This window comes from Hylobates moloch, unplaced genomic scaffold (genome assembly GCF_009828535.3).
Source record: "Hylobates moloch isolate HMO894 unplaced genomic scaffold, HMol_V3 SCAFFOLD_5, whole genome shotgun sequence".
In the NCBI taxonomy this organism is placed as follows: Eukaryota; Metazoa; Chordata; class Mammalia; order Primates; family Hylobatidae; genus Hylobates; species Hylobates moloch.
Window position 1 is genome coordinate 22,968,056 of NW_026652280.1, and position 17,806 is coordinate 22,985,861.

The following is a 17,806-nucleotide window of genomic DNA, read 5'->3' on the forward strand; positions in this document are numbered from 1 at the left end:
TACTTCCTTATGATCTACTTTAGTGGTATCATCTATGACCACTATGCAGCAAACTCTCTTATATTTATTTCTAGCCTGCTATGTTAATCCTCTAACCTCCAATTTCCCTGGTGTTAAACAATTCTTAAATTTTTATATCAGGCAGAGTCACAAAAGGAAAAAGCACATTCAAAATGGGTAATTGAGGATAATTTGGTAAGGGGAGTATTAACAAACATGTAGATAGAGTTTAGGAAAATCAAAAAAGTAATGGTGGGCCAGGCATCGTGGTTCACGCCTGTCATCCCAGCATTTTGGGAAGCCACAGCGAGCTGATCAGTTGAGGTCAGGAGTTGGAGACCAGCCTGGCCAACATGGTAAAACCCCGTCTCTACTAAAAATACAAAAATTAGCCTGGTGTGGTGGCAGTTGCCTGTAATTCCAGCTAGTCACGAGGCTGAGGCAGGAGAATTGCTTGATCCTGGGGGCAGAGGTTGCAGTGGGCAAAGATCACGCCACTGCACTCCAGCCTGGGTGACAGAAGGAAAGAGGCTCTGTCCCACCCCCCATCCCCCCAAAAAAGCAATGGTGTTGCTAAAGAGAAAATAAAGACAATGACAGCAAGGATTGAGCAGTGAGTAGAAAAGTTTAACTGTAAAGTAGGGGACTAGATTCATCACACAACTATGCTCTGGGTGGGCAGGGTGGTTCTTTTTAAACCAAAGGATCCTTATTGGTATTAGGAGAGTGAAGTTTCTGGATGTTGCCCATTAGCTGGTGGCATCTGGGCTTACCAATTAGGCTAGTGCTAGGTGGCTGGAGATAGTTCATGCTATAAGCCCAGGAAGTCCATTTAGGAAATATGGCTTCCAGGTACGTCTGTTTCCTATGGGTGCCTGCCTTGGGATTACAGTGGCAAGTGTCTCTGCTCTTTATGTGAAGTATCCAATTCAGTACTATCTTGTCTAGTCAGGTCTAGGTAGCATTAACAGGCTGTCACGCCCAGTGTCTGGTTCCAGCCCATGCTGATGTCTGAAGGGAGTGGGTGGATGGGTGGCAGATAGCTGAAAGAACACTCGGGAGGCCATAGGCCAGTGAAAGATGGTTTTACTCAGCAGCTCTCTTACACTGTGTGTCTCTGTCTAGGCTGCCTGCTCCGGCTCTGCCGCTCCCACGCCTGCAGCTACATTCTCTGGTCTGTAAGGCCAGATCTCCCTTACAGGGTCAGCAGCTTAATTCTCTCTGGGCATGAGCCGAGCCATGCTGTGCTGTATGTACAGTGCAGCATACAGCATATACTGGAGGCACAATAGTGCCTCCAAACCAGGCAATGAGCCTCCCCATGTTATAGCTACATAGCTGTGATTATATAACAAGTGGAGTTATGCGCCTGTGCTCCAAACTCACTGAGTCACACAGGATGTTTACCTCCACCTATTCTTGACCAAATCACATCCATTTTCCTTATACTAGGTGACTGGCCCAGAGTTTCTCTGTTAGTATCCTGGTGCTACCAACAGCCAGGAGTGATTTCTACTTCCATATCTACAGAGACAATAGAAGACAGTGTTTGCAGGAACCCAAAGAGGGTAATGGTATGACAAGAGCTGTGGCCTTTGGTGGAGACACAGACAACCTGTGGCAACACAGCAGGAAGGGAGCTAAGGGAATTACTAACTGGATCATATTTTCTTCTACCCTCCAATCTCTTTAAGAAGCTCCAACAGAGAATCCTATTGATGCAGTCCACGTAGGCAGGTTCCTAGGGCTGGGAGCAGAGTGAAGAAAGGTAGAGAGTAGATCTGAAGGGACACATGGTGTCTCTATCAGAGCTAACTTTTGAAATGCCTCTTTTCATCTTGCTTCTCAAGAATCTATAATCTATCTTGTTTTCATAAGCCCTGTTCCTCCCTTCATATCTACTATAGCTGCTGTAGTGGAGACCACTTCTACTTGCTTCTTGGGCAAAACTGGAAGGACAGTTGGGAATAATAATAATCCATCTGTTCTGGATAAACTGTGCTCCCTCACCCCACCCAAATTCATAGGTTGAAGCCCGAACCCCCAATATGAGTCTAAGTGGGGATAGGACCTTTAAGGAGGTAATTAAAGTTAAGTGACATCATCAGAGTGGATCCTTAATCTAATAGGACTGGTGTCTTTGTAAGGAAGAGAAACAGACTAGTACTGTATGTGCATGTGTGTGTGTGCACAGAGAAAAGGCCATGTGAAGACACAGTAAGAAGGCAGCCATTTAAAAGTGAAGGAGAGAGGCCTTAGGAGAAACCAATACCAGCAGCACTTGGATCTTGGACTCCCAGTCTCTAGAACTGTGAGAAATACATTTCTTCTGTTTAAGTCACTCAGTCTTTGGTATCATTATAGCCAAAGACTGAGTTGCTATAGCAACCCTAGCTGACTAGCTGAATAGACACTACTGTTTATAAACATCTTTTATCAAGTGTCTTATGATTTGGTTCTTTATAAACATCATCCAATATAACCTTTTACCACCACGATCCTAGAAAGCAGGTGTTATTAATCCAAGGCTCACAGACAAGGAAGCTGAGGTTCTGAGAGGTTAGTAGTTTGTGCATGGCCATAAAATTTAAGTAGCAAGGCTGGTCACGGTGGCTCACGCCTGTAATCCAAGCACTTTGGGAAGCCGAGGCGGGCGGATCACCTTAGGTCAGGAGTTTGAGACCAGCCTGGCTAACATGGTGAAACTCCGTCTCTACTAAAAATACAAAAAAGTAGCCAGGCGTGGTGGTGTGTGCCTGTAATCCCAGCTACCTGGGGCGGGCTGAGACAGGAGAATCGCTTGAACCCGGGAGGTGGAGGTTGTGGTGGGCTGAGATTGTGTCACTGCACTCCAACCTGAGCGACAGAGTGAGACTCTGTCTCAAAAAAAAAAAAAAGCAAATATTTATTATGGGGACTTTTGTCTATTAAAACCATTACAATGTGCTGATATCACATGAAAAGGAATGTAATTACTGTGCCTCTAGTGTGGCTGGGTTCAGTTAAGAATTAATTATATTAATATGTTTCTGCAACACCTTTAGCTTTCTCTTTTCACATGTCCTGGGCTTCAACTATCACCCAATCTGATGACTCTCAAATCTGTAACGTCATCCTAGTCCTTTTTCTTTAGTTCCAGGCTCGTCCCTCTCACCATCTACTATATCTCTCACTTGGATGTCCTACAGGCATTTTAACTCATTTTTAAAAAGCTACACGATTGAAATGTTTGAGTTATCTTAAACTCCTCTGTCATCTCACTAATTGGACCAATAATTGTTTCTCAAACATGTCCTTTCCTCTTCATTTCCACTGCAGATGCTTTCCTAATTTAGTTCCTGGATCACCACAGTATCCTCCTAAATGGATCTCACTGCCTTCCATCCTCCTTGCTGCTACCTGAGGGCTTTTCTAAAGACACTTTTTCTTTTCTTTCTTTTTTTTTTTTTTTGACACAAGGTCTGGCTCTGTCGCCCAGGCTGGAGTGCAGTGGCACAATCATGGCTCCCTGCAGCCTTGACCTCCCCGGCTCAAGGAATCCTCCCACCTCAGCCTCCCGAGTAGCTGGGACCACAGGTGCGTGCCACGACGCCCGGCTAATTTTTTGTATTTTTGGTAGAGACGGGAGTTTCACCACACTTGTAATCGCAAAATTGCCCTGAAGTGATTTTTCTATTCTCTTCCCGACAAAATCCAAATTCCTTAGCTAGACATTATCTGACCTCGGCCTTCCCTCCAATTTCATCTCCCCAGCTAAATCCAAAGACAAATAATTTGCCACCTAGCCTAACGTTTAAAAGAGTACACTGGCGTTAGCTTGCCTTGACTTGAAATGAAATCACAGAACCTACTTCAGAGGGATTAAACGAGCTAGTACACATATAAAGAGCTTACCTCTTGCGTGCTACATCATGTGGTAAATATTAGCTATTCTTCTTATCCACCCTCTCAACCCACGCATTTGCACCTAGTGGTCCCCTTGCCTGGAATATTATCTCTCACCATCCATCTAACCCCTGCTTCTCTTTCAAGATTCAATCCAGGAGTCAGATTCTTAGCAAGTTTACCCTGCCCCACCCTTCCATCTCGTTAGTCTCCACAGCTTCCTATTCAAATTACCGTCTGCGTCGGTCACTAGACCGTGAACTTCCTAAAGGAGGGATAGTGTCTTCATCTTTTTGGTCAAAACCTAAAGACAAGTGCACGATACTTTCTGAATGACTGCACAGAAAGCGCCCCATATGTAATTAAGTCTGTTAATAAATATTCCTAAACCTTATTTTGTCTTGTGTGTAGACCTGCCCCGAATACAGTACAGGAGCATCTTCAAAGTACTTCCAGTGGGTGCCCTGACAGCAGCTAAGAACCCCGAAGTAAAACGAGTTCCCTCTCCACAGTTAGAACTCAGAAACCTCCTCGGTAAAAGCCTCAGATCTGGGAAACGCAGATGAATACGCCAACTTTTGGATCTCAGTCCGCGCCTGCGCACGTGACCTCTACACGTCTGCTTCTGCGCCTGCGCCGCTCAAGGTAACGCGAGGCTACTCAGTCGAGGGTGGGACTACGCTTCGCGTTTTGGGATTGGGCGGTGAAGACCAAACCGAACGGCGCGGAAATGGCGTCACGCAGGCGGCCCTGCCGCGCGGTGGCTGCTGGGTGCCGCACGCCTTCCCTTCCTTCTCCTCTCCCCTCCCCCATCCCTCCCCGCCCCCTCGGCCGCTCAGCTCCCTGGCGTGACTCGGCACTGAGAGTCCCGGGAGAAGACGCCGTGGTCGCCACCTCTTCTGTCCAGGCCTCGGCCTTCCTGAGCGTCTCTCCTTCCTCTCCCAGATCGTCTTCTCCTTCAGTTTCGAAGCCAGTGGCGTCGCGGCCACCCTGCCGTGCTGTCTGTGAGGATGGTGGGGGTGAAGCCCGTCGGGAGCGACCCGGATTTCCAGCCAGAGCTGAGCGGCGCGGGCTCCAGACTCGCCGTGGTCAAGTTCACCATGAGAGGGTGAGGCCAGGCTCGAGCTCTGTGGGTCCCCGTCTGTCCTTCCTTGCTTTCCTTTCACTCTTCGTTGGCCCTGGTTTCCTAGCCGTCTGCTGCCCCGGAGTGTCCGGCAGTGGCCGCAGCCCCAGGAGCTGCTGGAATTAGGCCTCATTTCTCGGTTGTGAACCTCCATTTATGCACAGGGGTTCCTAGACGGGCTCGGAGGCCTGGTTGGCCGGCTTCTCCAGCTCAGGAGATTCCTCACCTGCTCCTTTTCGATTCTCTGACAAACTGGTCTTGGGGGTGGCCCGCCCCTATTCGTTCCAGCCTGTGGGAGTCTCCGCACTTGAACAGGCAAGAGTTCACCCTTGCCTGAGCCTGACCCTTCTTCCTGCGGAGCCAGCTGTCATTTGCATCTCCAGAGCTCCAAAAGCTTAATTTACCGAACACTTTGTTTCTCTTCACCACCTACATCTCTCTAAAGCCTTTGAAGATTCAGATGGGGCGATCCAACTAATATGCGTAGCTGTTAGTCCTAAATTTCTACTAATGCATTTTGAACTAAGTTAACGTTGGGTTAGGGTGCTTTTTAAATTATTTAAACTTTTTTCTTCCTCGTTCGGCCACTAACTTGTAGCTTAGGCTCCCCTGTGTTTGCGATTGCAACTGGTCACACATGACAGTACATATATAATATATTTCAGGTGGACAGTTGGCCGGATGTCTTAGTTTGACCAGGCTTTGTTTTTTCACTTAAGAGGACAGGGATCTTGAAAAATGTTAACTGTCTTTCGTAAATATCAACAAAATTATAGGTCGTAGAACAGGTGGACCTTTTATAGTGGATGTGTAATAAAGTTCCTGTATAAGAATGACATGTTGGAACTCGGCGTTGAGAACCAAGATTTCAGCGTGTGTGTGTGTTTCACAGATCTCTCCTTGTGTATGTCGATAGTATTTAGTTAGAAGTATGAGAAGTTTCCGCTTTTATTTTCCTTGACCCCTTGGCGTTATTTACACATCTAACTTGGAGCAGTCTACTACTGGTATCACTGTATGTAACACTCTTTCTTGTCCAAATAACCATATAAACACAAAATTCCATTTTGAATTTCAGAGCAAAAAACAAAGTTTCTACTAGATGGTTCACTAAATGTTGAGTATATAAATGGTGGCATAAGGATTGTATCGTTTTAAGGAATGGATGCAGATAGATATGAAAGCAAGTTAAGACTTATTTTTTGACCAGTCTGTCTTAAACCGAATTGAAAAAGGATAGTACCTTGCATTTCATATGGTGGACTAGAGTACCCATATGATATGCGGAATTTTGCATTTACTAAATTTAAAAGGATAAGTGATGTCATATATATAAAAACACCTAAAGGGAATGTTAGAATTCTATAAGCGTGTCTTCTCATTTTTAGCAATTTTGTAATGTCTGTATTCTTAATAATAGGGGAATACCTGCAGTACATTAAGTATCTAGGCCACAGTGGAAAAGGGAAGATAATGATTTCAATAAGGAACCTCACCTCACTTTTAGTTCACTTTTCTAATTCTGGCCCGTCGAAGCTTTTATACTTTTGTGCTTCAATGATATATTGTTTTTCCCCCTTACCATAGCAGTGGGAGAGATAATAGAATAATAAATAAATATTGATTGAAGTGAGAAAACTGGGGAAACATTGCTGCGAAGGAAGGTTTTTTCTATCAATGTGGTGTCATTTAAGCATAAGCATAACTGCAGACATTGATTGGTAAAGAACTGTTACATTTAAAAAGATATTTTAGTGGAATTAAAATTTTTTTTCTTTGTAAAAACTGAGGGAAAATTAATGTTTGGATTTAGAGTAAGTTCAAAAGCATATTTATATTACGTTTACAAATCTGGTAAGATTATTGTATTTACCTTTAATATTCCTCGAACTTATTGGCCATTAATACATCCTGTCTAAACTCATTGTCAATAGGGCCCCAGAATTATGTATATGAGGGGTCAGTATTAGACTCAGAAACAACTGTATTCAGTAAAATCTTGTAAGAAACTTCTTAGATCAAAGTTAATGCTGTCCCAGTTTAGACTGAGGGCATAGTTTCTCCAGCACCTATTTCATTTCCTTTTCAACCCTGTTTTAAACCTTTTTTCTTTTTTTTTAACTTCTATGCTTTATCCACTCTCAGTCTAAATTTTACTAAAACGATACATAGATTGTTCTGTGTAAGAATCTTTAGTGGCTTATGATAAAATATATATAACAAAATTGGCCATTTAGCCATTTGTAAGAGTATAATTCATTGGCATTAAGGACAGTCAGCCCTCTGTATCCATGGATTGAACCAAATGCGGATAGAAAATATTTGGAGAAAAAAATTGCATTGGTGCTGATCATGTACACCCTTTTTTCTTTTTATTATTTTCTAAACAATACAGTATAACAACTATTTATATAGCATTTACCTTAGGCATTATAAGTAATCTAGAGATGATTTAAAGTATATGGGAGAATGGTCGTAGGTTATGTGCAGATACTATGTCATTTTCTATCAGGCCCTTGAGCATCTGTGATTTAGTGTCTTGCTGGAGGTCCTGAAACTAATCCACCGGATACCCAGACATGACTGTACATTCACAATGTTGTGCCACCATCACCACTGTTTCCTATAACTTTAGACAGAAATTCTGTATCCATTAAAGGATAACTCCCCATCCTTACTTCTCCAAAGGGACAAAACTGTACCCATTAAGCAGTAATTTGCCCGTCCCCATCTACCTCCTTGGGAACTTCTATTCTGCTTTCTGTCTCTATGAATTTGTCAGTTTGTGGCACCTAATATAAGTGAAATCGTAACAATATTTGTCCTTTTGTTTTTGACTTCACTTAGCATAGTATTTTCAAGGTTCATCCATATCTTAGTATGTCTCAGAATTTCGTTCTTCTTTATAACTGCATAACATAATCCATTTATTTATGTGGCAGATTTTGTTTACCCGTTCATTTTTTGATGGACATTCCAGTTGTGTCTTCCTTTGGCTGTTGTGGATAATGCTGCTAGGGGATATTGCTATACAGGGATCTCTGCTTGCTTGTTTGCTTTTCTTTTTTCCTATTTGTTAGAGACAGGGTCTTGCTCTGTTACCCAGGCTGGAGTGCAGTTTTCAGATGATGGCTCACGGCAGCATCGAATTCCTGGCCTCAAGCAATCCTCCCACACCAGCCTCTCAAGTAAATGGGACTATAGACACATGCCACCCTGCCCGCTAATTTATTTTTTGCTTTAGAGACTAAGTCTCACTTTGTTGCCCAGGCTGATCTAAATCCTGGCTTCAGGTGACCCTCCCACCTCAGCATCCCAAAGTGCTGGGGTTACAGGTGTGAGTCCCTGCGCTGGGGTTACAGGTGTGAGTCCCTGCGCTGGGCCTTCTGTGCCCATTTTTGAATTGAGTGGTTTCTGGGTTGAGTTGCAGGAGTTCTTTATATATTCTGGATGTTAATATTTAATTTGCAAATCCTTTTCCCATTCTGTGGGTTGTCTTTTTCTTGATGGTGTCCTTTGATGCATGAGTTTTAAATTTTGATGAAGTCCAATTTATCTATACTTTTGTTGCCTGTGCTTTTGGTGTCATATTCAAGAAATCATTGCGAGATTCAATGTCATGAAGATTTCTCCCTATGTTTTCAACTAAGAGTTTTACAGTTTTAGCTCTTGAGTTTAGGTCCTTGATCTATTTTGAGTTAATTTTGGTATATGTCATAAAGTTAGGGTCCAATTCATTTTTTGGCATGTGGATATGCCAGTTTTTCCAAGACCGTTTATCGAAAACACTGTCTTTTCCTCATTGAATGGTTAGCACCCTTTTCCCAGAGTATTTTTTAAGGATTAAAACAGTCAGCACTTACATATTCCTTAGTCTGTGTAAGGAACTTGTTTAAGCTCTTATATTGACTCATTCATTCCTCAGAATAACCCTAACAGCTATCTCTGTTTTACAGTTGAGGACATCGAGTCACAGAGAGGTTAAATAACTTGTTTAAGGTCCCGTTAATAAATGCATCGTTTGAATTATAAAGTGCTGTTCTTGATCTTTCCAGCCTAAGGAGAAAAGAAATGCACGTTCATCTCTGTGTATCTGCACAGAGCCTGACAATTTTCAATATGCCTTTCCTTGAATAATTTACACGTCTGCTTGCAATTCATTTTACTCTCTGATACTCTTTTTGGTAATATTTTTAAACAATGTCTCCAAATTGTTACTGATGCCCAGATACATTTTAGTGGTTATAAGTAGTACCAGTTTTGTTGTTACTAATGGGTTAAAAGAATATACATTGTGTCGTCCCTCGTCCCCGGTCTCCCCCCTCCCCCCATTAAACAGTGTGAATGATTTTTTTTTTTTTTTTTTTTGAGGTGGAGTCTTGCTCTGTCATCCAGGCTGGAGTACAGTGGCATGATCTTAGCTCACTGCAACCGCCGCCTCCCAGGTTCAAACAATTCTCCTGCCTCAGCCTCCTAAGGAGCTGGGATTACAGGTGCGTGCCACCACACCTGGCTAATTTTTGTATTTTTTGTAGAGACGGGGCTTCACCATGTTGGTCAGGCTGGTCTCGAACTCCTGACCTCGTGATCCGCCTGCCTCAGCCTCTCAAAGTGCTGGGATTACAGGCGTGAGCCACCACACCCAGCCAGTGATTTTTATCTTGAATTGATGAATGTATCACTTTTGTAGATAATGTTTACCATGCACTGATTTTTTTTTTTTTTTTTTTTGAGACAGGGTCTCGCTCTGTTGCTCAGGCTGCAGTGCAGTGATGTGATCATGGCTCAATTGCAGCCTCGACCTCCTGGGCTCAAGCCATCCTCCCAACTCAGCCCCAGCAGTAATTGGAACTACAGGCATGCACCACTATGCCTGGCTAATTTTTTTTTTTTTTTTTTTTTGAGACAGAATCTCCCTCTCCCGCCCAGGCTGGAGTGCAGTGGCACAATCTCAGCTCACTGCAAGCTCCGTGTCCCGGGTTCATGCCATTCTCCTGTCTCAGTCTCCCAAGTAGCCGGGACTACAGTCTCCCGCCACCACGCCCAGCTAATTTTTTGTATTTTTAGTAGAGATGGGGTTTCACCGTGTTAGCCAGGGTGGTCTCAATCTCCTGACCTCGTGATCCGCCCGCCTCAGCCTCCCAAAGTGTTGGGATTACAGGCGTGAGCCACCGCACCCTGCCTAATTTTTAAAATTTTTGTAGAGATGGGGTTTTGTCATGTTGCTCAGGCTGGATACATTGAATTTTCTTAAAGCACATCTGCCTTTGTAGTTTGTTAGGGTTTGTTACAATCTAAGAAGGATGTCAGTGTATGTTAGGATGTTGAATTCTAATAGTTACAATAGCTTGTCCAAATAATTATATATTAAACATATGTTAATTACATACTGCAAAATTACTCATGACTGAAGGTAGTTTATTGAAGTACAGAGTTAGCAGGCCCAGTAGTCCATAGGAACCAGGCAGAAAACGTTAGCAAGTAGCTATAAGACTAGGGCATATTGAAGCCCTGGAGAACTGAGTTGCTTTATTTGTTAACTTTTTATTGAAGTGCAAGTGTACAAGAATGTGCAAGAAATAGATCATTAACCCCAGACTCCTCGCACTGTCCCAGGCTTCTTCCCACTACTCTTGAATTCTAACACTACAGATCAGTTTTGCCCGTATTTGAACTTTATAGAAATAGAATCATACAGTTATGTAGTTTGTCTGGCTACCTTTCAAGAGTGTGTACACAGTTTAATCTTGGCAATTGATTTGGAAATAACAATGAAAGGCACTGTGTAGGACACTGTTTTGGACTTTTTTTTAGCATAGCTGTTAAGAGTTGGGTTCTGGGATCTAATTCAAGCTTACTAATTTGTTCTTTAGAGTCATAAAGCTTAAATGAGGTGACATGAGTTTGTGAATGCATAACATATAGTAAGTGCCCAATGAATGCTAGCTGTTTTATGTAATTAATAATACCAATTGTGATTAAGTCTGCCCATTAGTAAACATAGCACATGTATAAATTGCTTGAAGTTTTATCCTGCAGGTAAAAAGAAAAAAAAAATTCTTTAACCATGGCTTTAGAAAGCATACTTTTTTTATCCACTTACCAGTTGTGTGTATTGACACAAGTTGTTGCTCAAGATAAGACACTGGCTACTGTAGCAAACAGGGAAGGACAGTTAGCTAGTTCATGAAATGAAATTTATTTTATATTATGCCTGTGGAAAAAAGTGTATTAAAAAGAAGCTAATGGTCTTTCAAAGAAAGGTGATCTTGGATCGTATTTAGGAATTGCCTGTTCTAGTGGCCCTGCCCTAGTTGGCTCTGCCGCCAACTAGGATGTTTGGTGTTGGGCAGGTCATCTTCTGATCTTCAGTTCTTACTTATTGGTTAATTATATTAGGTTATGTCTGTTTTAAAGTTTTAGTTCTGTGGGTTCCTCTTTTTTGTTTGTTTTTTTTTTTGAGACAGAGTTTCGCTCTTGTTGCCTAGGCTAGAGTTCAATGGCGCAATCTCGTCTCACTGCGACCTCTGCTTCCCAGGTTCAAACGATTCTCCTGCCTCAGCCTCCCAAGTAGCTGAGATTACAGGCATGTGTTACTAGACCCAGCTAATTTTGTATTTTTAGTAGAGATGGGGTTTCACCATGTTGGTCAGGCTGGTCTCAAACTCCTGACCTCAGGTGATCTACCAGCCTTGGCCTCCCCACAGTGCTGGAATTACAGGCATGAGCCACTGCGCCCGGCTGGGTTTATTTCTTTATACATTGTAGAAAGCTAGCGGTTTACTGTATTCTTTTTCTCAAACAGCATAACTCAAAATCCTTCTAACATATACATTTTATATATTGGACTAAGCAGATAAGTTTTCAGTAAAAGAGAAAGTTTAGAGTAGAAAAGTAACTTTTTTTTTTCTTCATTTTAAATGTCTGGACTAGGTGATCTCTTGAACCTTTTGCAGTGAAATAAGAAATCCTAGATTGTGCAAAGGGCTGCTAATCAAGGTGTGTGCAAGAGAAAAAGGTGTAATTCTGAAATTCAAGCATACTGGGTGCATGTTTATGATCTCAGCTAATGGAAATTTGTTTACTCTCAACTGCTCATGTTAAGGAAACAGACATCTTATGTAAAATGATCAATTGGCTGGGCACAGTGGCTCACACTTGTAATCCCAGTACTTTGGGAGTCTGAGGTGGGAGAATCACTTGAGTCTAGGAGTTCGAGACCAGCCTGGGCAACATAGGCAGACCTTGTGTCTTCAAAACATCAAAAATTGGCAGGGTATGGTGGCACGTGCCTGTAGTCTCAGCTGCTTGGGAGGCTGAGGTGGAAGGATCACTTGAGCCTGAGGGAATGAGCTGCAGTGAGCCATGATTATGCCGCTGCACTCAACCTGGGTGACAGAGTGAAACCCTAAAAAAAAAAAAAAAAAAAAAAAGATCGATTTATTTGAATGATTGTTTTGTGAAAGTGCGCTGCTGTATATATTTGTGCGTTTGTTTATATTTATGCTTCTTTGCTGATGTATTTTGATTTTTGACCAAAGTTCCAACCTTTGATGGCTAACTAAAATTAAATAATCTATTTAAAGTTATGTCTTGAAACAGTTTTTTGCACAGTAACCATAATTTTAATAGTCTGTTCAGCTGCAAGATGTATGTCTGTAACACCAGTTAGCTTGTAAATAATTGATGAATAGAGATGTCAGTGTGATATGGAAGTTGTATTGGTTCGTGTTTGATTATTCCTAGGTAGTGAAAAATAGACATAGAAATAAAACCTTCTTCTGGAAGCAGAAAGCTCTCAGCCACACAGGCAAATTCCCTTTCTTTATTTTAAGAAAGTTAATGAAGTTAAATAAGAATGCCTACACCTAGCGCTTGTTCCCCAGAAGGGTTTATTTTCAGTGTTGCATTTTCTGCTGCCCCTTCCTTAATGGCAGCCCCACTGGCTCAGAGCTCCACTTCAGTCTGCTTTGTCGCAACACCTATAAACATCATTTCCAGTTGATTTTGTTCTTTTCAAATATTCCCCAAGGTCGCTTCCAGCTCTGAGCCACATGCTGGGATGTCCATCTTTTTCCTGAATCCTAGTTACTGTCTTTTTTTTTTTCTTTTCCAAGATGGAGTCTCGCTTTGTTGCCCAGCCTGGAGTGTGCGATCTTGATGACCTTGGCTCAACTACAACCTTCCGGGTTCACGTGATTCTCCTTCCTCAGCCTCCTGAATAGCTGGGACTACAGGCACCCACCATCAAGCCTGGCTAATTTCTGTATTTTTAGTCAAGATGGGGTTTCATCATGTTGGCCAGGCTGGTCTTGAACTCCCAACCTAAAGTGATCCACCTGCCTTGGCCTCCCAAAGTGCTGAGATTACAGGCATGAGCCATCATCATGCCCAGTCTAGTTACTATCTTTCTTACTGATCTGGTTACAAAATTGCATGGGTTTCAAGTAGTTTGCCACAAACTTATTTTTCCCATAAATTCTCTCTTTTTGGTGTGTTTTTGCAGGAGGGTGGTTTTCATGAATGGAAATATTGTACTATAGCATGGATACCTCTGTAATTTGTGACACCTGTGTAAATGCAGTTAACACTAAATTCTTTATTCTCAACTCATTTAATATTTTAAAATGAAAATACCTATTCATCACAAAACAAAAGATGCAGAATTATGGATACTAACTGTTCATTGTGCCTGTCTCTGTCTTTTTAATATGCATTTACATATATACATAGGTTTGAAATGTGATCCTAGAGAACGTTTTATAATGAGACTTTCTTCCCCCCCAAACACTGCAAAGTATCAGGCTGGGGTGCAGTGGTGTGATCTTGGCTCACTGCAGCCTCTGCTTCCCGGGTGCAAGTGATTCTCCTGCTTCAGCCTTCTGAGTAGCTGGGATTAAGGCATGCGCCACCATGCCTGGCTAATTTTTGTATTTTTAGTAGAGATGGGGTTTCACCATGTTGGCCTGGCTGATCTAGAACTCCTGGACTCAAGTGATCCGCCCATCTTGGCCTCCCAAAGTGCTGGGATTATAGGCTTGAGCCAGCGTGCCTGGCCCCTGTCATAACTTTTTACACTAGTTTTCCATTGATTGCCATTTAAATTGTTTTCTAACTTTTTACTATTACAAACATGTTACATTGAACTTCCTTATACTACGTGTTATTGTGAAATAGAGTAAGTGTTGTTAAAATGGAATAGACTTTCAAAAGGGAGATTATTGGGTCTTGGCTTGTGTTCATTTAAGATGAATAGATATGACCCAATCAATGGCCTTTGAAAAACAGTGTAGTGATTTATATTCCCATCTATAAAGTTTAAGACTAATTTTAGTTGACTGTAAATATTATTTTTTGTTAGATTTTTGGTGTATGGCTTTCAGGATAACACAAGGGGAAATGCTGATTGAAATGTTGAGAATGTGGAGTTGACCACAACTTGAGTTTTAACATTTGTTTTTATTTTGTGCATTAGAATTTGCTTTTTCTTACATTTCTTATTTCTGCAAACTTTTATTGAGACATACATGGCACACAATTAGAAATGTATAGTTCAATTAATTTTCACAAACTGAACACACCTATTTAATCAGCTTCCAGACAAACAAAACATTGCTAGCCTTCAGAAGTCTTATTCTATGAGTAACTCACTAAGGTAACCATTGTCCTGATTTCTGATACCATTGATTGGTTTTGCCTGTATTTGAACTATATGTAGTCATATAGTATATGCTAGTAGTTGCTTTCTTTCCTCAATGTTATTTCTGAGGTTCATCCATGTTTTTGCAAGAGGTTTTTACACCAGTTATTTTCATTATTGTGTAGTATTTCACTGTATAAGTATAATTAGCTTACCCATTCTTTTGTTGATAAGAATTTCATTGTTTCTGATTTTTGACTCAGAACTATTACTAATAATACTTTTTCAAATGTTTTAAGGTGAACATGTCTCTCAGATGTATCCCCCGGGAATGTTGATGGGTTGGTGTATTTTAGCAGTTTGTTTTTTTCCCTCCAAAATGGTTAATACCAGCTTGCACTGCTACAGTGTATAAAAGTTTAGTTGCTCTGCATTCTTGACAATACTTCATTCTTCTTGTAGCTATTTTTGCAGAGTTGGTTTTAATCTGCATTTCCCGGGTATCCCTGATGACTAATGAAATAGAACATCTTTCCTTCTTTATAGAAAGTTTTTGACTTTATTTATTGACTGTTTGGATAATCTCATTTATCAAGTACCTATTCAAGAGTTCATTCTTTTTCTTTTGGGGTTCAGTCTTGTCCTTGTTTTGTAGGAGTTCTTTACATATTAGAAGTATAATTCCTTTGTTTGATATGTTTTGCAAATACTTTTTCCTAGTCTCTTAAAGACATTTTTTGATGAATAAAAGGTTTTAATCTTCCATTTTATCAAATATAGTCCAGTCTGTCAAACCTTTTTTTGTTTTTTTTTAGTACTTCTTGTGTTTTGTATAAGAAATCATTGCTTAGTTTGAGGTTTTGAAAGTGTCTTCCTGTATTTTTTCCTAAAACCCTCATTGTTTCACCTTTTACATTTAGATCTACAACCCATCTGGAATTGGTTTTTGTGTATGGTGTGTTGAGATTCATTGCTTTTCCTGTATGAGTATACAGTTGATCTAGCAGTATTTATTGAAAAGACCATCCTTTTCCCACTGCAATGCTGCATCAAGTTTTTCAGACATCAGAGTACTGTATGTGAGATGGGTCTGTTTCTAGACTCTTCTTTCAAAAGAAAACTGATTTGATCATTTTGTTTATTCTTGTACAAGTACTATATTCCCTTAATAAAGGTTTATGATAGTTTTTAAGATCTGATAATACAATTTTTTCAGATTAGAACCTCAAACGACTTGGGCTGTCCTTGGTATTTCTCTGTAATCTTTAGAATTGAAATTTGTTAATTTCTACAAGAAAACCTGCTGAGATCTTATATCAATTGTAAAGATCAAATTGAGGAAAATTAGTATCTTGGCAATATTGAGTTTCAAATTCTTAAGCAGAGTAAATTCCTCCATTTATTTAGGTTTTCTTTAATTTCTCTCATTGAGAACAAAGCTGGAAGACTTAACACTATTAGTTGTGAAGACTAAATGTAACATCTGGGCTCATTAAGACAGTATAGTATTGATACAAGTATATGTAAATAACTTAAATAGACCAGAGAATCAGATCTAGGGTTATGGTTCATGTCTGTAATGTCTGCACTTTGGGAGGCCCAAGGCAGGAGGATCACTTGAACCCAGGAGTTTGAGACCAGCCTGGGCAATACAGTGAGACCCTACTTCTCAAAAAAAAAAAAATTTAGCTTGGTAGCTGGGTATGGTGGCGTGCACCTGTAGTTGCAGCTACTTGGAAGGCTGAGGTGGGAGGATTGCTTGAGCCTGGAAGATTGAGACTGCAGTGAGCCATGATCATGCCACTGTACTCTGGCCTGGGTTATAGAATGAGACCTTGTCTCCAAAAAAAAAAAAAAAAGACCGGCACAGTAGCTCACGCCTGTAATCCCAGCACTTTGGGAGGCCAAGGCAGGTGGATCACCTGAGGTCAGGAGTTTGAGACCAGCCTGGCCAACCCAGTGAAACCCTGTCTCTACTAAAAATACAAAAATTAGCTGGGCATGGTGGTGGGTGCCTGTAATCCCAGCTACTGGGGAGGCTGAGGCAGGAGAATCAGCCCAAGAGATGGAGGCTGCAGTGAGCGGAGATCACGCCATTGCACTCCAGGCTGGGCGACAGAGTGAGACTCCATCTAAAAAAAACAAAAAACAAAACAAATGGTCAAAAACTAGCAATATCAGTGTTTGTTCTATTTTATGTTTAATTGACGAGGCTTTAGAATTACAATCTTTAAATTTTACTTAATGTTCCTTTTTCTTTTCTAACAGGTGTGGGCCATGTTTGAGGATTGCCCCAGCATTCAGTTCTATGAGTAATAAATATCCACAGGCTGTTTTCTTGGAAGTCGATGTACATCAGTGTCAGGTAAGGGAAAGGAATCTTTTTTCTTTTTAATTTACTTTTAAATAAATTTGAAATCCAACATTAATATTCTTCATTTATCTCTTGATGCACATAGTACTTATTCCTTTGAAGATAGGAAGATGTTATGTTGTCGCTATTACAGATGTCATTATGGCTGCATTAGTTAAGAAGAGTAGCACATTATTAATTGCTTCAGGTTTGTATTAATGACCTTCTGATATAAAATTAATACGACGTTGTTAATAGGTCACCTAGCAGTTCTGTGTATTACATTTCCTTATGTTTTGCAAACCTAGAATTATATATTCTACCCCCGAGGCATTGGCATTATATAGCAGTGGCAAGGAGTTCTTGGTTGTAGTTTGAATTGATCAGTTTGTTATCTTATCTCCAAATCGACACACTGAGCAGAAACTTTAAAATGGTGATTACTGTTGATTGAGCCACAGTGTTGTAGGTGAATTGCCCTGATTACTTAGTTGGAATGGTATGTGGTAGTTCTGTATTTGTATATGCAGAAATGTGGGGAATTGTTAAGGAAAAAAAAAAATTGGAAGGCTCCTTCCAATACTAAAACAGTAGAGTCTTTAGTTCTAACTAAGAAACAACTCTACAGCTCTGCAGCTTTATCTTTGTTAAATTTCTGAGTGTGGAAAAAATTTTAGAATATTATGTAGTGTGTAGTTACTTTGGGGGTTTGTTGAAAACCCTACATTACACACATTTATGTTTCAGCACTTAGTTGCATGTTATTGCACTATATCATTGGCCCCTGATTTAATCACTATTTCTA

At 40.8% G+C, this 17,806-nt stretch overlaps 1 protein-coding gene across 1 annotated transcript in view; it reads left to right on the forward strand.

Annotated features, from left to right (window-relative positions):
- Positions 1-4,678: 4,678 nt before the first annotated feature.
- TXNL1 (thioredoxin like 1) overlaps positions 4,679-17,806 on the forward strand; it is a 35,855-nt gene continuing 22,727 nt past the window's right edge. The window contains exons 1-2 of the mRNA XM_032152213.2: positions 4,679-4,993; positions 16,917-17,013. Coding sequence (XP_032008104.1) covers positions 4,896-4,993; positions 16,917-17,013 — 195 coding nt within the window. The 5' untranslated portion in view covers positions 4,679-4,895. The remainder of the gene's footprint in view (positions 4,994-16,916; positions 17,014-17,806) is intronic.